Source organism: Xenopus laevis, chromosome 8S, assembly GCF_017654675.1.
Source record: "Xenopus laevis strain J_2021 chromosome 8S, Xenopus_laevis_v10.1, whole genome shotgun sequence".
NCBI classification, from domain to species: domain Eukaryota; kingdom Metazoa; phylum Chordata; class Amphibia; order Anura; family Pipidae; genus Xenopus; species Xenopus laevis.
In genome coordinates, this window is record NC_054386.1 from 13,135,235 (window position 1) to 13,158,138 (window position 22,904).

Here is a 22,904-nt window from a genome sequence, read left to right on the forward strand (position 1 = left end):
AAAAGTTTCATTTGTCTTTGTGTTTTTTGTTTCATTCTATACTAATGAATTTAAAAAGAATTGATCTGGTTCTTTAAACGTTATATTGTTCCCAGATCTCAGTATTACAGAGGTTTCTGAAGAAGCCGACATGGCATTTCCCACCAGGATAATGAAAACACCCAACTGATTGAAGTTCCCACACAAGAATGTTGTTACATCCTTTCTGTAGAGCCTTGTTTACTTTTACTTCGAATCTACACCAAGGTGCAATGAAACACTTATATGGGCCCAGCACCACAGTAATGCACTTTATTATGGCAGTTTCCTTTATGCATATTTTAAATAATAAAATATGGTCACAACAGAAGAATATAAACACAACTGATCCTGATTTTCACTAGAAAGAAACCCCTGGGACCTTCTCACATTTGGGTGATGTTCCAACACGTTGTACAACTGGTTAAGGCTCAGGTAGAAAAGTTTTGGGGAACCCTGTTGTAAAGTCTTTAATTAAAGGAGATTTATTTCTTGTTTGGTTCCCTGCAATTCAGATTTAATGGAAACGAATTAGGCAAACAGACTAATGAAAATGGGAACATGATATACTTACCATGATTTTCCTTTCCTGGACAACTCCGTGTTATACTTACTGGTATAGCCCCAGCCCAGTGCTCCCATCAGCTGGACCCTCCTGAAAACGTTAAAAGCCTAATACCCACTCCAGTGTCTAGTGAAGCTTCTAAAAACTACAGAGGGAAAGGAAAGTATGTCATGGAGTTGTCCAAGAAAGGAGAATCACATTAGGTTTGATACAATTTTCACTGGCCAACTCCATGTCATACTTACAGCAAGTAAGTTCTACAATAGTGAATATGGATCCCAGAATGTAATCTAATCTCTATAATTCAAGAAGAATGAAACTTCCACTGGTGAAAATAGAGAGAAACTCCTAGTACAAAACCTGTGCAGAGGAAACACAGACTGCAGAGAAAGAGGTCTCTTTAGAGACAAAGCCCACACCAAATAATGAGTGTGAAACCAGCAGTTTAGAGAATAAAGGTGGCCATACATGGAGAGATCCGCTCGTTTGGCGATGTCGCCAAACGAGCAGATCTCTCTCCGATATGTCCACCTTGAGGTGGGCAATATCGGGCTGATCCGATCGTGGGCCCTAGGGCCCAACGATCGGATCCTAATGATGCCTAACGGGCGGTCGGATCGTGGGACCGCATCAACGAATAGATGCGGCCGCGATCCAACGGGATTTTTAGTCCCTTCCGATCGAGATGGCCAGATCTCGATCGGGGGGGCCCCATACACGGGCCAATATGCTGCCGACTCGGTCTGTCGGCAGCTTTTATCGGCCGGTGTATGGCCACCTTAAAACTCCATTGAAAGAGAAGAGGATAGTAACACAGAGTATGACATGCTCACTCCTTGCACTATTGCAAATAGCTCAAACAGCAAGGCACTTGCAAAAGATGACTTGGGGGAAATAAACATACTGCCACTGTGAAAACGTGAATTTTAAATTGTGAATTATCCAAACTCGATTTGAATTTTAATTCAAATTGGAATTTTGAGATTTACCATACTCTGGCCGTTTAAGAACTAAAATGTGAGTATTCGCCACCTTAAACCTGCCGAGTTGCTGTATAAGTCAATGGGAGAGGTTCAGGGATCAATTTGGTGATGTTTGCAGCCTTCCTGACTCGAATCAAGTTTTTTTAAATTCGATTCGGGTTTTTCTAATTTGAATCAAATTCTATTTATGCTTTCGGGTCGATTTAATTATTCAATGTTATTATTAAATTTCAATTGGCCGAATTTCAAGCTTATGGGAGTTTTAAAAAACTCACATGAGGAGGCAAGTTGTGGTTGTATAAAAACCAGGTGCGCTGCCAAACAGAGTCTCCTGTACTCTGTCAGTCCACATAGGGGCAACCAATAGCCAATCAAAGCTCTTATTTGGCACCCCCAGGGACTTTTTTTCATGCTTGTGTTGCTCCCCAACCTTTTTTTTTTTAAAATGATTGTGGCTCACCAGTAACTAAAGGTTGGGGACCCCTGGTCTAGACTATCATGAATATATTACAGGCGCACCCTATGCTGTTTTTGGGCAAAGGGCCAGACAGAAGTGTCTCCTGATTCTTCTCTGCTCTGTCACTCACTAGGGGGCAAATTTACTAAAGGGCGAAGTGACTAACCCTGGCGGAAATTCGCCAGTGTGACGTCATTTCGGGACTTTGCTGATTTACTAACGGGCACTGGGGTAAATTCACTAGTGAAGGAGATAGACTTTAGCGCTACTTCGCACTTTAACGCCAGGCGAATTTTCGCTCTGGTGAATGGACATAACTATGCAAATTCACTAAGATGCGGATTTTAATGATTGTTACCTCTTGCGCCAGACTTGATTTTGCCACCTCAGATCAGGCGAAGTGCAATAGAATAGACAGGAGTTCCTTAATAAAAAATTTCTGAGTCCCAAAAAATGCTGTTTTTGAGGGTGATAGGCTGCAAAAGATTGTCATTTTTAAGGGTACCCAGCTTCCCCCCTACATTTCCTAACATATGGCACATAAACTATACAGTGGGCTCATGTGTAGGGCAATATAACAATTTTATTTTATTTTATTAAGGTTCCCTGGACTTATATAGTGTAATGTATAGTGTAATGTATTTGCTGCAACATATACGTCCATTTAACTTCCCGCTGTATGCAGTTTAGTAAATTAGCGTTGTCCTGGCAAATTTTTGCCTGGCGATGTGATTGAAGCCGTCACTGGCGAATTTCCTGGAGGTTACTGAATTTGCCCCTAGAACTCAGCAGAAAAGCATTGAAAGCTGCTTCTGCATCACTTTTGCTCTACTGCACATCCCTTGCCTGTTCAGAACAGCAGAGGGCGCTCCTGTAACACATTTATGATATTACATTTCATTCTAACACTTCCAGGTTCACTGTCCATGCAAAAAAAAAAAAGGGTGATACAGTTTGTCTGTGTTTCTTTTGAGTAAATCCCACCAAATAACCTTACATCCTCCTCTGCAGTGTAGCCGTTTTGGGTTGAGACAAAGTACATTCATGTAATTAGTAATGTAACATCTATAACGGAGTGTCTATTTGACAGTTTAGGGCTTGGTTACTAACACTTTAAATTTAACCCATTTTTTGCTTTGCTTCTTTTACAAAGGAAATCACTGATTGGCCACATTTGCACCTATACATCCTAAAGCAACTAATCAGTACATGAGCCTGTGTTTTTCAATAGTTTATATTGCTCTGAGGGTTTTTTTTTTTCTTATTCTGACAAATATTTAGTTTTTGTGTCTGCAACTTAACAAATGTTGTAGGTATCTCTACAGTATATGTTCATTTCAAACTCAATTGTAAAACCAGAGAAACATACAAACAGAAAAAGAAATGGATTTATTGACCTTTATCTGTGAAGTTTTTTTTATGGCACAAAAAGTTCTCGGTATTTCACAAATGGATCATCGTATGTACTTGAAGGGATTCTGTCATGATTTTTAAGGTGTAATTTTTAGTTCTAAATTACACTGTTTACACTGCAAATAATTCACTCTATAAAATTTCATTCCTGAACCAGCAAGTGTATTTTTATTTAGGTTGTAATATTGGTGTGTAGGTGCATCTTTAGGATGGAACTGCTTTCTGACAGGCTGTTGTTTCTCCTACTCAATGTAACTGAATGTGTCGCAGTGGGACCTGGATTCTTAGATCTACCAGGCAACTGTTATCTTGTGTTAGGGAGCTGCTATCTGGTTACCTTCCCATTATTCTGTTGTTAGGCTGCGGGGGGGGGGGGGGGGGGGGAAGGGAGGGGGTGATATCACTCCAACTTGCAGTACAACAGTAAAGAGTGATTGAAGTTTATCAGAGCACAAGTCTCATGACTGGGGGCAGCTGGGAAACTGACAATATGTCTAGCCCCATGTCAGATTTCAAAATTAAATATAAAAAAATCTGTTTGCTCTTTTGAGAAATGGATCTCAGTGCAGAATTCTGCTGGAGCAGCACTATTAACTGATGTGTTTTGAAATGTTTTTTTCCCATGACAGTATCCCTTTAAAGGGGTTGTTCACATTCATACACTTTTTTTCAGTTCAGTTGTTTTTAGATAGTTCACCAGAATCGAAGACTTTTTCCCAGTTACTTTCCATATTCTATTTGTGACCGTTTCTATAATATTGAAGTGTAAAGTTTTATTTTTCACCTTCTCCGAGATCGGGGGTCGCCGACTGTTCTAAACTGATACATTTAGTTGATACATTTGTTATCTTTGTCCCTGCTGAGCAGAATCCCTGAGTTTTATTAAAGGCAGCTGAATTGATACAATAGTTGCCGATATTGCACAGATACTGCTGAGAAATGTATCAACTAAATGTAACAAATTGCAACAGTTCAGATGCTCCTGGATCACTGCTCTGCCACGAGAAACAGGAACATTAAAGGAGAAGGAAAGGCCTATTTACTTGGGGTGCCAAAACTTACGCACCCCCAAGTGATTGTATTTACTTACCCCAGGCCGGTGCTCCTATCAGCAGAAAACTGCACCAGTGAGCACCAGGGAACAATCGGCTTCCTTTTTCTTTCTTTCTTCAAATTTCCTGGGGCAGACGCATGCGCAGTAGAACAAAATAACCGACTTCTTTCTTAAAGGACAAGGAAAGTCTAAAATAGAATAAGGCTAGAAATGCTGTATTTTGTATACGAAATATAAACATGAACTTACTGCACCACAAGCCTAATCAAACAAATGATTTATGCTTTCAAAGTTGGCCACAGGGGGCTGACATCTTGTAACTTTGTTAAACATCTTTGCCTGACCCTGCACATGCTCAGTGTGGTCTGGGCTGCTTAGGGATTGTCATAAACAAAGCTGCTTGAGTTTTGCATGGCTGGGAAGTAAGGCGGGGGCTCCCCCTGCTGTTCATAAGTATGATTGTTTCCCTGCTCAGCAGTTAGGGACCATCTGACAATTCCTATCCACAGCAGTAAATGAAGGGAGAATTTCACTGCATAGTCAGGTTTCTTATAAAAACAATACACATTTTTTAATTAAAGTATATTGGAGATAGGTTTCTTTTTCATTAAAGAAAGTAAAAAAGGGATTTTATTGTTTTGCCTTTCCTTGTCCTTTAAAGTTCGGGTTTTTCTCTACTGTGCATGTGCAGCCGTGCTGATGCTCACTGGAAGAACTACTGGCCCGGTGCAGTTTTCTGCTGATAGGAGCAATGGCCCAAGGGTTTCAGGTAAGTCAATACAAAACTTTTGGCACCCCCAATGTAAATAGAGCCTTTTTTTCTCCTTTGAACTTAAATTTTGTAAAAACTGTAAAAAATAAAAGATGGAAAGCAATTGAAAAAAGTCTTTGTTTCTGGTCAACAATCTGAAATCAACTCAACTGAAAAAAGTGTTTGGAAGGTGAACAACCCCTTTAACATAACAGCTTGTTGTGATGTAACAGTTCAAAGCCGAATTTGTTCACAGTGTACAGTGATGTGGTTTGATAGAGTATTAGAAGCTACACTGGTCAAGAAAAAAATATATAAAATTCACCATTGAAAAACTCAAGTTACAAATATTAAACTGTTAAAAATATTTCGAAAAAAAAAAACGGTGGCATGTGAGATCTCTGTACACGGGGCACGTCTCTTTGGTGCCAAACAGGCCAACACACGTAGGCTTTTTTTTTTTTTTTATACAGGTAAATAATTTCTTTAAAAATACAGTAGTAAAAAAAAATTGAGGTAAAAAACTTTACAAATTATATTTGACTTTTTGCAAGAAAATAAAGCTTTTTCTTTGCAGTTTCCAAGTAGTATTTGTGCAGATTTTTTTGCCATCCCTTTAACTGCAGCAAGGGAAAGATCTTCCATCAAAATTCTTTTGCGCTTTGCAGCTCGTTCTTGCGTTACTTTCTCCCTGAAATGAACATTAAGATATCATGAAATTAGTCGAGCTAAGTCCAAACTGGAACATTTAGGGCAGGACTACACAGCCGATTCTACTGCGATCCAACGCGCTGCGCAAAATCACAGCCGTCACGTCAGATGCGACGGAAATAAGGTAAGTAATTCTGATTGTGTTGCAGCATTGACGCGACATGACTTGTTGGATGCAGACGCTGCGTCTGCATCCGACAGTCATGATGCGTCACATCAACAATGCGATACGATCCGACATTGGCATTAATTACCTTATTTCCGTCGCATCCAACGTGACACCTTGCGATTTTGTCGCAGGTGACACGGCATCGCTATCTGCACTCGTCGGAATCGGCCGTGTAGTCCTGCCCTTAAACCAAATTGTGGGTGGGGTATAGCTCAGGTTTCTGTGTGATTAATGATGGGCGGAATTTGTCGACAGGCGTGAATTCACTGCAAATTTCCATGTATCGCCGACACATTTTCAGGGAAAATTCGTGTCAAAAGTGTTTTTGATTCTGGCGACTGTTCCGACACCAGCGTCAATTTAGCTGCCGCCACCAATTAAACGGACACCCATTGACTTTAATGCATGTCAAATGTCGATGGTGTCGAAATTGATGCCAGCGTCAAAATTCAGTTTCGTGAATTTCGCTGTAAATCGAAACGGGACAAATTTGCCCATCACTACTGTTGATCTGATAGGAGCAAATTGCTTGTATAAATGACACCAACCGATCTCAACATTTTAAGGTGCCAGGATGTGTCTCCCCAAGTGATCATAAACTCAGGGACATAGACATCTGCATTAAAAGGTGAAGAACCTGTACAGCTTAAAGGAACAGTAACACCAAAAAATTTAAGTGTTTTAAAGTAATGAAAATATCATGTAGCGTTGCCCTGCACTGGTAAATCTGATCTGTTGGCTTCAGAAACACTACTATAGTTCATATAAACAAGCTGCTGTGGAGCAATGGCGGAAATTGAAAAATGGCTATATGGCACAGGTTATGGATAACAGATAACACCATTAGACAGACAGAGCTTATTTACTATCTGCTGTGTAACCTGAGCCTTTTCTCCTTTGAATGGCTGCCCCCATTGCTACACAGCAGCTTATTTATTTCTAAACAATAGTAGTGTTTCTGAAGCAAACACAGCAGTTTTACCAGTGCAGGGCAACACTGCATTATATTTTCATTACTTTAAAACACTTTTATTTTTTGACGTTACTGTTCCTTTAAACACCATTCAAAGGGAAATGAGCCATATTTCAGGGGTGCCAAAAAGGTAGAGTGTGATCTCACAACACACCAGCATTGTCTGCAAACAATCACCCTATTGGGCACTTTTTATTCCAATGAAATAAAATAAAATCAGATTGGACTCCCTTCCCTGCACTGTTTTTCTTTATAGGGGGAACTATAGTGAAAATGAAAATTTAATATAAGCTTCAGCATACAGAAACTTTCCTAATACAATCAATTAAATATTTTTCTGAAATAATCAAGTTTATCTTCACTATCCCTCTCTCAGCATCAGTTTCTCTTCATTCTGTCTTCATGCAGCAGTTGGGTGTCAGATATTCATTGATAGTTAGATCCAATATATCTTATGTATTTTAATAGAGTGAGCTCTAATACATCTTCTAGGCAAAAGGAGCCCCCATATAAGTTATATTGGATCTAACTGTCAATGAATATTTGACACCCAACTGCTGCATGAAGACAGAATGAAGAGAGGAATAGGGAACATAAACTTGATTATTTCAGAAACAATGCAGAATATTTAATTGATTGTATTTAGAAAGTCTCTTTTTCGGTATGCTGAAGCTGATATAAATTTCATTTTCTCAATAGTTCCCCGTTAAAATGTATTTGAAAAGAAATCTCTCAGTTGTTTACATCAATATTCTTAGCAATAAACCAGTGAACTGCCGTATGGAATTTTTCCATTTTATGGAATGTAAAACTTTACTCAGACTTGTGCTCCTTATTCTGCTCAGGCTCCTCTTACCTCGTAGCAGTGTTACATTTGAGAGCATCGCAGTAACCGTAATGAACATACCTGAAGGGCAGTATGGGTACACGGCTGTTATTCCATAGAGATGGGATCTCTGCTCAGGAAGGTATTCTTCTACAATGTGCCCAGTGTTCTTGTTAACAGATATCACTCCATCCCTACAGATACACAATACATGTATAAGTAAATGGCTTCATTTTCCTTGCTTTGTGTTTAACAGAAAATGTGCTTGTTGTTATTAACCTATATTCATATATTCAATTTACAGTATGGCGCTTGGGACCTGTGGGTTTCCAGATAAGGGATCTCTATGTAATTTGGATCTCCATACCTTATGTCTACTAAAACACAATTATTTATACATTCAGGATTAAGGATTCATTATATCTTATTCAGGGCCGGGCTGTGCCGACAGGGCGCCCTAGGCAACCGGTCGAATACCCCTCTCTGTGTGCGCGCACATGCAGCTGTGCACATGCGCGAATGTGCAATTGCCAGAAGACTAGGCACAGTAACGAAGGGGAAGGCCAGAGAAGGGAGTGACTGAGGGAGGGGAGTGGGTGATGGAGGGGGTGTGCTAGAGGGGAGGAGGAGTGCGAAAGCTGTAGTTGAACGAGTCACCTGGACTAGGGGTAGGCAGAAAACTTTTAAATAGGTACCTGCCCAGCGCCCTCACATCTTTGCGCCCTTGGCAGGTGCCTCTTCTGCCTACCCCTAGTTCCGGCCCTGATCTTATTTGGGATCAACGGTAAAGGTGTCCATACACAGGAGATCCTCTCGTTTGGCGATGTCTCCCTGATATGCCCACATTGAGGTAATAAGGCTAATCCGATCGTGGGCCCTATCTTTCTGTAATTTGGATCTCCATACCTTATGTCTACTAAAACAAAATTATCTCAACATTCAGGATTAAGGATTCATTATATCAGTGATCCCCAACCAGTAGCTCGTGAGCAACATGTTGCTCTTCAACCCCTTGGATGTTGCTCCCAGTGGCCTTAAAGCAGGTGCGTATTTTTGAATTCCAGGCTTGGAGGCAAGTTTTAGTTTCATAAAAACCAGGTGTACTGCCAAACAGAGCCTCAGTGTAGGTTGCCAATCAACATAGGGACTACTAAATGGCCAATCACAGCACTTATTTGGCAGCCAAAGAACATTTTTCATGCATGTGTTGCTCCCCAACTCCTTTTACTTCTGAATGTTGCTCACGGGTTGAAAAGGTTGGGGATCCCTGCATTATATGTTAGTTGGGATCAACGGTCAAGGTGGCCATACACAGGGAGATCCGCTTGTTTGCCAATATCGGGCTGATCCGATCGTTGGGCCCTGTTCCGATCAGAAGTCGGCCAGATGTTGATCGGGGAAGCCCGTGGGATGGCCCCACACTGGCTAATAAGCTGCCAATTTGGTATGTTGGCAGCTTTTATCGGCCCGTGTATGGGGGCCTTAAGGCACGGTTTTCTTATTTACAGAGAAAAAGGAAATCATTCTTAAAGAGATACTGACACCAGAAATTAAACTCTTTTTTACATTTATCATAATTTTTGGTTTAGAAAGCTACTTATAGCTTTGCCATAAAGTATTTGCGTGATGCTTTTACATTACCTGTCTGGTGCCCCATGTTCCTGTATGAGGGGGCTGCCATATTTGTGCAGCAGGAGTCCATTAGCATTAGAAACTTTAACTGACAAGCTGAGATGGGACAGTCAGGTTGACAAAACAGTCAGGTTTAGAAACTTCAACTAACCATAACTTACAAAAACAAACCTCTCAGCAAAAAAAGATCAACATGACCCATAGGTAACATTTAATGTACATTCATATTTTAACAAGTCGTTTTTTAGTGTCAGTATCACTTTAAGGCCCCCATACACAGGCCGACAAAAGCTGCAGACAGACCATTTCATTCTGGTTTATCTACACTTAAAACATTAAAACATTTTTTTGTTAGATTTGATCAAGTTGGGCTGATGCATTCATCTGGTGCCAGGTCCAAGCTAAATATGCAGATAAAAAAGCTTATTTTACACCATTACAGACCTGGTATGGCCAACATGTGGCAAAGAAATTCTGCTTAGACAAGAGACAGTGATTAACAGCACGTTACAGTGATCATACATTCCTCCATATTGTTGGTAATAATAATTACTGTACAAACCAAACATAGTCATCTGTCTGAGCAGTGTTCAAACTTACCTCCTCCAGTCTGTGTGGTAGAAGTGATTTGCAAATGCAACAACACTGAAAGGATAATTCAGGTTACTCTGTATGACCCGTCGCCCAGTTCCATCTGATAAAATGCACTCTAGCTTCTTGGTTCCTTAAAATATAAAAAATGTATCTTCAGGAATATAAAAATACACGCACCCCCCAGTATTAAGATTAACAAAAATGCACAATGGGAGAAAGCAAATCATTTCAGAAAACAAAATGGGGTTGACATCTTTCAATTTTGTTAGAACGGCTTGAAATTCCTTCGCAAAATTACCTGCATCAGCCCAACAGACTTGTTTGGAGAAGGGATCAAAGGTTAAACCGTTGGGAAGGCCGATGTTGTCATTAACCAGAATCCTCCTGTTTGATCCGTCTACAAACGAGGATTCAATCTTTGGAGCCTCTCTGTTCCAGTCTGTCCAATAAAGGTTCCTTTGTGCGAGAAGAAAACGAGTTATTGCTTTGTGGAAGCATGAACCTAAGTATTAATCAGTCTAGAAACAAAACCAACTGCTTATTATGTCCCTTTGTAGATGGGATTATTATGCCGTTTGGAGAGACGTCCTTGCCTTGTGCGCACTACTACTTCTGCCACTAATGTACTATATATGCTTTTCTATCTTCTGCTCGTCTCCTACTGGCCTTTCTCTACACTCAGCCTTTATTTACAGCTCTAACTGGCACCTTTTAGGGCTCATCTCCACAGGCATCCCTAAGTGTGGCATGTTAAACGGACAGGGAATACACTTGACATTTAGAAAAAGTTATTATAACAGCCACTTCAAAACCTTGTCCATTGCTTTCTACAGTCCAACATTGCTGGTCAATTAGTGAGAAATCTGCTTGCTTAAAGGGAAATTAAAGTCTAAAATAGAATAAGGCTAGAAATGCTGTATTTTGTATACTAAACATAAACATGAACTCACTGCACGAAGAAGCCTAAGTAAACAAATGATTTATGCTTTCAAAGTTGGCCACATGGGGTCACAATCTTGTAACTTTGTTATACGTCTTTGCAAGACCAAGACCATGCACATGCTCAGTGTGGTCTGGGCTGCTGCTTAGGAATCGTCATAAATTATCAAAACCGCACCATAGCGCCATAGAAGCAGATACAGCAAGACTGATTAATAATCAGAATATACAGACTGCACTGGGTCCTGTGTTGTCATGTAATCTAATGTGGATTTTATAGTTTTTGTGTTGTTTAATACAAACTTTCTCCAACTCTCCAAATCAACTGGCAGCAGCAAAAAAATCCTACAAATATCAGTTTATCTGGTTAAATCTGGCTCCATGATCTTTGTTCCTGCAGCTGGAGTTGGAAACATGAGGATGTAAAGGCAAAAATAAAATAAAATTTTTACTTTATTAACTGAAAAAGAATCCTATCCCCAATATACTTGAATTAAAAAATCTGTACAGTTTTTAGAAGAAAACTGGATTTATGCAGTGAAATTTCCCCTTCATATACTTGCTCTGACTGCTGCAAATATGAATCTCTACATGGTCGCCGGCTGTTCTACAGAGTTCTGGGAAGTCCCTCCCCCCTGCCGTTTGAAAGTATGATCATTTCCCTGCAGAGCAGTTAGGGACCATCTGAAGTTTTCTATCCTCAGCAGTCAGAGCAAGTAAATAAAGGGAGAATTTCACTGCATATAGTCAGATTTCTTATAGATATGGTACACATTTTTTATAAAAGTATATTGAAGATAGGTTTCTTTTTCATTAAAGAAAGTAAAAATTTAATTTTATTTTTGTCCCCTTTAAAGGGCATGTAAAGGCTAAAAAATAAAATCCCATTTTTACTTTCTTTAATGAAAAAGAAACCTATCTCCAATATACTTTAATTAAAAAAATGTGTACCGTTTTTATAAGAAATTGTGAAATTCTCCCTTCATTTACTGCTGTGGATAGGAATTGTCAGACGGTCCCTAACTGCTGAGCAGGGAAACAATCATACTTATGAACAGCAGGGGGAGCCCCCGCCTTACTTCCCAGCCATGCAGAACTCAAGCAGCTTTGTTTATGACGATCCCTAAGCAGCCCAGACCACACTGAGCATGTGCACAGTCTTAGTCTTGCAGAGATGTATAACAAAGTTACAAGATGGTGACCCCATGTGGCCAACTTTGAAAGCATAAATCATTTGTTTGATTAGGCTTGTGGTGCAGTAAGTTCATGTTTATGTTTAGTATACAAAATACAGCATTTCTAGCCTTATTCTATTTTAGACTTTACATGCCCTTTAAGACTTTACTGCAGTATGGGTGACCTTCCCTTTAACGGTTCCCCTTTGATCCAAAGTAAGAAAAGGAATATTCAAAATAGCTTGGAGTGGTGACCTACCCTCTAACAGCATCCACGGTGATGGCTCGGGGGTTGACAAGCTGTGTGTCAAACAGAATCTTCCTCTCGGTGCCATCCAATCGCGAACTCTCAATCTTATCTAGGCCACTGTCTGTCCAAAACATTGTCCTCCGAAGGTAGTCAATGGCTAAACCCTCTGTGCTCATCAACCCTGAAAAGAACAATTTTTATTACTATTTATTTAAAATGAAATCAAATAACATGTGGGTTGAATCAGCAGTGATCATACTAAAACATCTGCATGCCAAATACAAGTGAATGCTGATAAGTGAAAGTATCAGCTTCTGATGAATAAGTAAAGGTTTATATATCATATCAACTATTAACCTGCACAAAGCTTCTGGGTCAAACTGCTAGCAGGTTTTAATGGTCAATAACTTAAGAGTTAACGTAACAGTAACACCAAAAATGGAAATCTCCTAAAGTAATGAAACCATAATGTACTGTTGTTCTGCACTGGTAAAACTGGTGTATTTGCTTCAGAAACACTACTATAGTTTATATAAACAAGCTTCTGTGTAGCCATGGGGGCAGCCATTCAAGCACAGCATACACAGTAGATAACAGATAAGTACTACTATAGTTTTTATAAACAAGCTGCTGTGTAGCCATGGGGCCAGGCATTCAAGCACAGGATACACAGTAGATAACAGGTAAGTACTACTATAGTTTATATAAACAAGCTACTGTGTGGCTATGGGGGCAGCCATTCAAGCTAGAAAAAAGGAGAAAAGGCACAGGATACACAGCAGATAACAGATATGCTCTGTATTATACAATGGGATTCTTTAGAAAGTATCTGTTATCTACTGTGTATCCTGTGCTTGAATGGCTGCCCCCATGGCTACACAGCAGCTTGTTTATATAAACTATAGTAGTGATTCTCAAGGAAACCCGCTAGCTTTACCAGTGCAGAGCAACATGGTATTATATTGTCATTCCTTTAATTTTTTGCTGTTAATATATCATTGCCCATTAATCATTTAGTAACCCTAGTAGCTTCTATGCCACATTAGTGGAGGGTTTTAATATGTAGAAATAGCCTTTTAAACCCCTGAAACGACTTAACCAAGCAACGTTTATTAAAATTTCAAGTTAAGTGTTATACTTTATGCAAGCAGCTCATGTATAGTACTAAATATGTCTCTGTTGTGTGATTGGCTTCCATTACTATTACTGCAAATGCACAATCCATTACAACTCAGTAATTCGGCTCAGTGTCAAATATTTCAGTGTTGTAGTGCTGGCCGATGAGTTAGATATTTTCATAGCAGTGCATTTGAGGACACTGTTCAGCACAGATGCAGGAAGTGATGGAAAGACAATTTCTTGGGAAGGGAAGAGGAGAGTGGGCTTTGAAAGGTGATGTGTTTACTCACAAATGCGTTTTATTCCACACTATAACAGTACATTACAGCTCCAGGTTGGGAGCCTGTGCCTGTTTACACATGGGTTTGTAATGTAACTACACAATTTTTACTAAGCAGCTGTTACTGCTCCAATCATTTTCTTTTTTTGCAAACGTAACGGTGAAGCTGCTGCACCAAATGACCAATTGCAATGTGGTTTGAACATTACAGACACAGGAGGTTTCCTATAGCGTTACACATCATTTACCCGTGTTAATGATAGTTTCTTGTTCTGCGCCTGGTTCTAAGCTTGCCCGGTTGATTGTACGACCTGCAACATCCGTCCAGTAAACCATTTTCTCGTGGCAGTCATAATCGATCCCAACCACTATAGAGCCCTAAGGGTAAAATAGGAACGTCATCAGACTGCTGTTTTCCGCATTAGTACACCGACTGTTAAATCTTGGGCAAAAAAATAAAATACTGTGTGTGGTATAAATAGTTCTAGAGATTATTCAGGGGCTCATACCCCTACTATAAAATGTGAAAGAGGGCAACATAAACCTTATAATCAAACTGATTCAGCCTGGCAGCAGCATAACAAGAAAGCACAAGAAATAGCATTGCAATCAATCAAATTAGGGATGGCACTCAGAGCGCTTCGTTTTCCGAAGTAGCCTGAAGTTTCGGCGACTTCAGGTGTCTTCGGAAAACAAAGCACTCCAAGTGCCATTCCACCAGTGATTTAGATTCTGCCGACGGGGAGGCAGTTTTGGGAGATTAGTCGCCCGAAGAAGATGCGGTTTCTCGCTGGGCGCCTTTTCTCCCCCAGTAGCTTCATGTGCCCCTGCTCTAAACAGGGTTTTTAGGTTACTATTGGGCAGTTCATGCATTTGCAAAGGATTTGCTCCACTGACAATGTGTTTTAATGCCAATATTGTTTGCTGCAAGCCAGAATTTTAGCTCTGGATACCGTTATAGGTAGAACATTGGGGCAAGCTTTCTGTAGTGTGGTAAGAATGTTTTTTAAAGGGTTCTGAGCTTGATGTTTCTCTTATAGCAGATCAGATAACATTTCCTGGGATGGCTTGTTCAAAATTATAGCAGAGGTCGGTCCAGGCAGAGTTCAAGCAATATCAGTCAGGCAGAGGTCAGTCCAGGCAGAGTTCAAGCAATGTCAGTCAGGCAGGGGTCAGTCCTGACAGAGTTCAAGCAAGGTCAGTCAGGTAGGGGTCGGTCCAGGCAGAGTTAAAGCAAAGTCAGTCAGGCAGGGGTCGGTCCAGGCAGAGATCAAGCAATGTCAGTCAGGCAGAGGTCGGTCCAGGCAGAGTTCATGTAAGGTCAGTCAGGTAGGGGTCGGTCCAGGCAGAGTTCATTTAAGGTCAGTCAGGCAGGGGTCAGTTCAGGCAGAATTCAATCAAGGTCAGGCAGGCAGAGGTCGATTTCAGACAAAACACAAGAAGGAGCACACCCAGGTCCTAAGCAGTATAGACCTACAACGGGCATTGGTTTGCAGCCAGTGACTGGTTTTGATTTTAGCGCCAAGGTGAAGTCACTCAATCGCCGACGTGCGTCATTGCCTAGTTATGGTGCAACAAATGTTCACCCGCATATTTGACACCAGTAAACGAGCAACATATTGGTTCCAGACCAACAAGATTGATGTTATGACCTTAATCGAATAGAAAACTTGTGGGGTGACATAAAAAATCCTGTATTTGAGGCAAAACCAAGAAATGCAGAATAATTGTGAAATATAACAGGTGCCAGAAGTTGGTGGACTCCATACAACACAGATGTGCAGCAGTTCTCAGAAACACTCGTTATACAACTAAATATTAGTTCAGTCATTCAAAGGAAAGCAAAATCTTCCAGTTTATACAGTGAATGTTTGAGTTTATAAAGAAGAATGCAGATACTATATTTTTTTAACAGTCTAATATTCCCTTTTCTTCACTTTCTGCAATGATGATTTCTTCTTTACTTGGGTGCACTACTCCATTTTTTATGGATTTATCTTCATTACCCTACTGCTACAGTTATTCTGAGCCCCGTGACTGTATTTTGAGGGTTACATGCTGAGGCCAATACCTACTGTGTGGGTTGTTGCACAAGCCCCTAACAAATCAGCATGTCTGTTTCCTCTGAATGTCACCTTAATGGTAGGCTGCTTTTTACAAAGTCTATCATTTACAGCCCTGAAGAGAAAAACAAATCACTAAAAAAGATCAGGTCTCTTGTCTAGGAGGAGCACACAGAAGAAGTGAATAAATTCTGTGAAATGGGACATGGACTTGCTGCTGCTTTGGTGTTTAGCCAAGCTTAATGGATGTTACACCATATTTTTACCCACCAGAACATATACTGCAACCTAATATGGTACTGCTCCATAACTACAGAGAGTGCACTAGTTAAAGATGATACTTTACATGAAGTGACAGCAGTGTCCTGGCTTTTTCCTTATGGAGCCTTGTGCCGTTGAGTGGTAGATATCCAATCTGCTGACCCTGAGCATACAAGAGGAGCATGCCTGTTGCAGGAGGGGTCACATCAGGACGTGGAGTTGGATGCATGGTTGGAGGTGCTACTGTGGGTATACCTATGAGTATACAGAAAAAAAGTATGGATGTAATAGTGCAGGTGTATCTTTAGCTTTAAATGTAGCTCCAGCTGAGATTTTATTAAATAATGCTTTCCTTGACATATTTCGGTGAATTATATAGTATTTTCTTGCTGGGTTTTTGGCCATAGGTTATCACAACAAATTCCTACAGCTCAACAATATTAAATATCAAGATGGCTCCATCTACTGTTTTATAACTGAATGAGCTTCACTGTTCAGCCTTCATCTTTTGTCAAAGTTTCTGCTTGTTTAACTTGGAAAAACAATAAAAAATCATTTAAAACGAACAATATTAAAAATACATGATTTATTCAAAAATGTATATCAAAAAACATTAGGTGGATACTTAGGTGGAGTATCATGGGGTCAGTATGCGGAATGTTTTTTAATATGCATTTTTGAATAAATCATGGATTTTTAATATTGTTGAGTTACGGGAATTTTTTGTGATAACTTGTGATATGTGCCTTGGGAACCAGCACATTTCCTGTTAACTTTGGTCCTCTTGGATTGACCATTTGATTACCCCTAGTACTAGGATTGTGATTTTTTTTTGGCCATAGGCCTTGTGGTTTCTGAGTTTAGTTCAAAAACACATTTCTAGAGCAGGAATGTAGCCAGTGCCCATCCAATCACATGGAACTACAAAAAAAGCTGGAGGAACACAGGTTCAATATCTTCATACACTGCTAAGCAACAAATCTGAGCATCCCAGTGATCTTTTAGCTTAAATCTAAAAACAAAAAACATTAGCATTCCTGTATTAACCTGATCAGTTTTATAATCTGCATAGAGGATCTTCACAGAAAACAAGAATGCCCATAATCACTGCACCCATTGACAACCACTTATTTGCAAACTTACATGCTGGAGTCATTCCAGGTTCTGTTCTAGATCCTTCAATCTCTCTGCCTTCTTTATCCACACACCAGCAATAGCCACTGTTTCCATGGCATTGGAGAGGGCTGAAGTCGCCATATTGATCACACTGAGGCACATAATGTTCTCCACTTGGTTTCCCACCATAATGTTCAATAAGACTCTGCTTCCACCTCTCGCATACTGTCTGAGGTCTCTGAGTGGGCTCTGAAAGAAAAAATGTTTCAGGCATTTTGTTCTATAGCCTCATTTCACTGGGGCAGGGGACCAAGATCAAATGTATTCTAATGTGTTTGTGTGTTTTTCTCGATTTACCTGTATCACCACAATTTGGGGATGGCCTTCCTGGAGGTGTTCTTGTTCCAGAAATCTCTTCACCTGATTTGTCCACACACCAACAATGGCCGGTGCTGCCATGACACTGTAGTGGTACATAATTGCCCTCTGCATCACACTCTGGTACAAACTGTCCAACGACTGGACGAGGGCCTCTTGGATTCAACTGTCCAAGCAACTGCTGGCGCTTTTCTAAGCAACGGGTCCTTGGGGGCTCAGGACCTGGAGACAAAATGAAACATTATTTTATGTACAGGAGATTTAATTATGTGCAATCTATGTAAGCCTTCCAGTTGCTATTTGCTGAATAAATTCTCCCTTGACCTGTACTACATGGCACAGGAAAGGAATAAAGCACATAAATGCCAATATGCATGATTTTCTATGCACCTAAAATTACATCACACTGTAACTACTGTCTTAATAGGAAATACAGAGTAAACAAGACTCATAAGTGACATATACGCTTTACAAATGGTGGCAAAAATGTGATAAAGAAGATCATGCAATACAAATATTTCAAATTTACCTTTGTCTTCACAATTTGTGGCAGGTCTGCCCGGTGGTGTTCTGGTTCCAGAAATCTCTTCACCTGATTTGTCCACACACCAACAATGGCCGGTGCTGCCATGACACTGTAGTGGTACATAATTGCCCTCTGCATCACACTCTGGTACAAACTGTCCCACGACTGGACGAGGGCCTCTTGGATTCAGCTGTCCAAGTAACTGCTGGCGCTTTTCTAAGCAATGGGTCCTCAGAGGCTCAGGACCTGAAGACAAAATTAAAAGATTTTTTACACACCAGAGATTTAATTACGTGCAGTCTTTGTAAGCCTTTCAGTTGCTATTTGCTTAATAAATACCATTTCCCTTGATTTGCACTACATGGTACAGGAAAGAAGGAGTAAAGCAAATAATTGCTAATATGCATGATGGTCTCTGCACATAGAGTTACATCACACTGTAACTGCATTGTCTGCTTAATAGAAAATAGAGGGTAAAAAACTCAATTGATGTACAGACTCTATTAAAGGTGACAAAGCTGTGACAAAGAAGATCATGCAACACTTCTATATATCTATAGTTCTTCTGTAGGAAAATGTATATATAAACATAAAAATCTAACTTACCTTTGTCTCCACAATTTGGGGATGGCCTGCCTGGTGGTGTTATTGTTCCAGAAATCTCTTCACCTGATTTGTCCACACACCAACAATGGCCGGTGCTGCCATGACACTGTAGTGGTACATAATTGCCCTCTGCATCACACTCTGGTACAAACTGTCCCACGACTGGACGAGGGCCTCTTGGATTCAGCTGCTGGCGCTTTTCTAAGCAAGGAGTCCTCAGGGGCTCAGGACCTGGAGACAAAATTAAATTCAGGTACATAAAATAATGTTTAATTATGTACATTCAATGGAAGGCTCTTATCGGTTGGGGCTCATTTATAAATACTGGGCAGATTTGCCCATGGGCAGTAACCCATAGCAACCAACCAGTGACTGGCTTTTTTTAAGCCCACTGCAACTTGAACAATGAAAGCAAACATCTGATCAGTTGCCATGGATAATGGTCTAGGTACAAATTTGCCCAGTGTTTATAAATGAGCTCCACTACTGTACCAATTTTGTTTCCTCCAAGAGGTGAGCATGCACAACTTAAAGGAGAATTCAAGCTGTGAGGAAAAAACCCATATCCCCCACCCCAGGTAGACTCCCCCCCCCGGAGAAATTCCCCATACACCATACTTATCCGTCGCCACAGATTCTCCAGCGAAGTTCCACGCGTCCATCTTCCGGCTCCTCTGTAAGCTGACTTGAGAGATCGGTATTTCTGTGCGTGCGCAGTTGGAGCAGTTTGCCGGTTTGCGACAACTGCACATGCGCGGAATTACACGGAAATTGTCGATTTCCCAGTCAGCTTACAGAGGATGCGGAAGACTGATGCGTGGAACTTCGCTGGAAGAATCTGCAGCGAGGGGTAAGTATGGAGTATGGGGCATTTCCTCAGGGTGCAGTTAACCTGGGGGGAGGAGGGAGGGAGGTCTACGGGTTTTCTTCCCACAAGTTGAATTCTCCTTTAAAGGCTCCGAATCTCAAGAAAAACCCTAACATTTATTCACATGACTTGACATGATTATTTATATCAAGTATGTGTAAGACATGCAGACATGATATATCTGTATATATTGAATAGATAAGCACATACCCATTGCTTTCAAAAGATATAATACAGTGTTATAGAACTAAAAGTCCTTAGGGCAATTACATGCAGTGCAATTCCCAGTGTTTTGCCACCCGTGCAATGTGCAGCCCATCAGTTGACTTGAATGGTAATTGCCTGGACCTGCTGATGGATTTGCAGGTCAGGCGATTATCACTCAGAAAAGCTCACTGCTATCCAGGCTCCACACAGGCGGAAAAACCCTGGGAAATACCTAACATGTCCCTGCCTTACTCACTTGAAACGATGCAGAGCAACTTATGCAAAAGATGTACAGTGAAATCTCAATTTTAAGTACCCTGATTGTAAGTTTGCCTGCATTTTATATTTTTATTTGTGGTCACAACATTTAAAATGCATTTCAATAGGTGTTTTTCCCTGATTTTAAGTAATGTTTCCCCCAATTTTACATAAAAATGTTGTCCTGGTGTTCCCAAAAATTGCTGTTTGTACTCTGTGAATGTTTTTATTAGTAAAATAAAGAGGTTTACTATACTAACCAGATGTATATTTTGCAATGGTTCTGCCTGTAAATAGTCAATTAAAATTAGTCTGCACCTCCCACAGTCGTGCACCGATCACTTATTGGTTTAGGTTGTGTATGTGAATAACAGAGGCTTTGCACATGCCCCCCCCCCCCATAGTGTAACATTAACACTGCAATACTTAACCCTTGTAACTATCCAGGAAATATTTCATTTCAAAGTACTGACTGACTCCTCTGCTATATCCTTTCAATACTTGAAAAAAAGTTGCTTTAACAAATTTCCCAGATTTTACATATTTTACATAATTATTTTTTCCTGGTCCCCTGAAAAACCCAACATGGGGGTTCTACTCTAAATTCATAAGGTGACTATACAAAGGCAGATTTAAACTGCAAATATGGCATCTTCAGACCGTTTCTGCAGCTTATTTGCCCATGTATGGGGCCCCCAACGGACCTAACCAACCAATAATTAAGGTGGCCATAGACGTAACAATTACGATCTTTCTTGGAAAATATCTTTCCAAGAAAGATTGTTTGTTTCAATACACACGTGTAGAGCTGAATCATCAGATATACAGGTAGAAACAATAGAATTCTACCTGTATCTGACGATTCAGCACTAACAATGGCCGGTGTTTGGGTCCCTTCAAAGGCACCCGATAAAAATTTTCCATCCAGCCCAATCGACGAGCCAACCGATATCCAAGTCTTCTGCTGTTATAGGTCGGCTCTTTTCCTATCATACACGCACCGAATATCGTACGAAAATGTGTTTTGTACGATATTATCTGTGCGTCTATAGCCACCTATATCGATCAGGTAGGTTTGATTTTCCTGTCGGACCAAACCATCGGATCGGCCTGATAATGCCCATCATATTGGTGAAAGAGTAGCATGTTCTCTCCAAATCTCCAGATCTTATAATATGTGGCCAACTTTACTTAGATAACCCCACTAATGACCTTACTAATAACAAGGCTATAAAGTGCTTGTAGCGACAGCATTCCCTGCTTTCTGTCTGTACCTAAGATCTGAGTACATTGGAAGCCATCTCCTTCATAACCGCTGTTACACCGACAGGAGAAAGAGCCCAGGGTGTTGGTGCATGAGGCATCTGGATGACATCTGCGCTCAGTGCATTCATCGACATCTGTAGTAGAATAAAATACATCAGAGTGAAATGTGTAACAGATAGCAGTGTAATTATATGCACATGACTAGTAACGTGAAATGGGAATGATGTGCAATGCAAAAACTATTTAGCACCCACCGAATCCTGACCAGACATAACCATCAATTTAGACACATCTCATGTACATTCCTATTATTTTACATCCGGTCACATCTGAGATTTACTGTTTTTCATGCCTGCCAATTGAGAATCCATCCAATTGCAGAGAACTTGTGCCTGTCACTCTGTCCTGAAATACAGGGCTGTGCAGATGCCTTGATCAATGGGACTGTGCTCATTCACATAACTCACTTCTATAGCACAAGGGCTCTCTCAGCCTCAGGGGCCTTTATGCTATTTTATGCATGGACTCTACAAATCGGCCTCATTATAACAGGCTATGGGAAACACTGTCTCGTTACATTTCAGGACCGTTCCTCTGTATTTAAAGGGGAACTATCGTGAAAATGAAAATTTAAGATAAGCTTCCTCATACTGAAGTAAGAAACTTTCTAAATGCAATTAATTAAAAATTCTACATTGTTTCTGAAATAATCAAGTTTATCTTCACTATCCCTCTCTCAGCATCTATCTCTCTTCATACTGTCTTCATGCAGCAGTTGGGTGTCAGATGAATGATCCAATATATCTTATAGGGGGCTTCCTTTCCTAGCAGATGTATTAGAGCTCACTCAAATAACTGATTCCAGTACAAACAAAGTCTAACAAAATAACTGCCTTTTGCACAAATCCTGCATGTAGAGAGACAGGATTTCTAGTGATTTTAATAGAGTGAGCTCTAATACATCTTCTAGGCAAAAGGAGCCCCCCTATAAGATATATTGGATCATTCATCTGACACCCAACTCCTGAATGAAGACAGAAAGAGGAGAAACAGATGCTGAGAGAGGAATAGTGAAGATAAACATGTAAACAAAAGAAGGGTTTGTTTTACAGTGCAGCTATAGTTTATTGTGTGAATACTAGACTTTTTCACCTGCACCTTCTAATTCATGCATGAGGTGAAGTAGCCATAATATTTTCAGCCACGTTTGAAAATCATCAAGTGTTATAAATACTTAGAGGCACATTTACTTAGCTCGAGTGAATGAATAGAAGAAAAAATACTTCGAATTTCGAACGTTTTTTTGGCTACTTTCGACCATCGAATTGGCTACTTCGACCTTCGACTACGACTTCGACTTGGAATCGAACGATTCGAACTAAAAATCGTTCGACTATTCGACCATTCGATAGTCGAAGTACTGTCTCTTTAAAAAAACTTCGACCC

The 22,904-nt window shown here is 40.3% G+C and overlaps 1 protein-coding gene across 1 annotated transcript in view; it reads right to left on the minus strand.

The window, feature by feature from the left end:
- Window positions 1–5,849: 5,849 nt before the first annotated feature.
- The window catches only part of nid2.S (nidogen 2 S homeolog), a 58,525-nt gene continuing 41,470 nt past the window's right edge, over window positions 5,850–22,904 (minus strand). Inside the window, exons 12-23 of the mRNA XM_018232348.2 lie at window positions 21,467–21,592; window positions 18,860–19,090; window positions 18,257–18,499; window positions 17,707–17,949; window positions 17,377–17,598; window positions 16,319–16,488; window positions 14,158–14,287; window positions 12,520–12,691; window positions 10,445–10,602; window positions 10,153–10,276; window positions 8,002–8,114; window positions 5,850–5,932 (exon numbers count right to left, since the gene is read on the minus strand). Coding sequence (XP_018087837.1) covers window positions 5,922–5,932; window positions 8,002–8,114; window positions 10,153–10,276; window positions 10,445–10,602; window positions 12,520–12,691; window positions 14,158–14,287; window positions 16,319–16,488; window positions 17,377–17,598; window positions 17,707–17,949; window positions 18,257–18,499; window positions 18,860–19,090; window positions 21,467–21,592 — 1,943 coding nt within the window. The 3' untranslated portion in view covers window positions 5,850–5,921. The remainder of the gene's footprint in view (window positions 5,933–8,001; window positions 8,115–10,152; window positions 10,277–10,444; window positions 10,603–12,519; window positions 12,692–14,157; window positions 14,288–16,318; window positions 16,489–17,376; window positions 17,599–17,706; window positions 17,950–18,256; window positions 18,500–18,859; window positions 19,091–21,466; window positions 21,593–22,904) is intronic.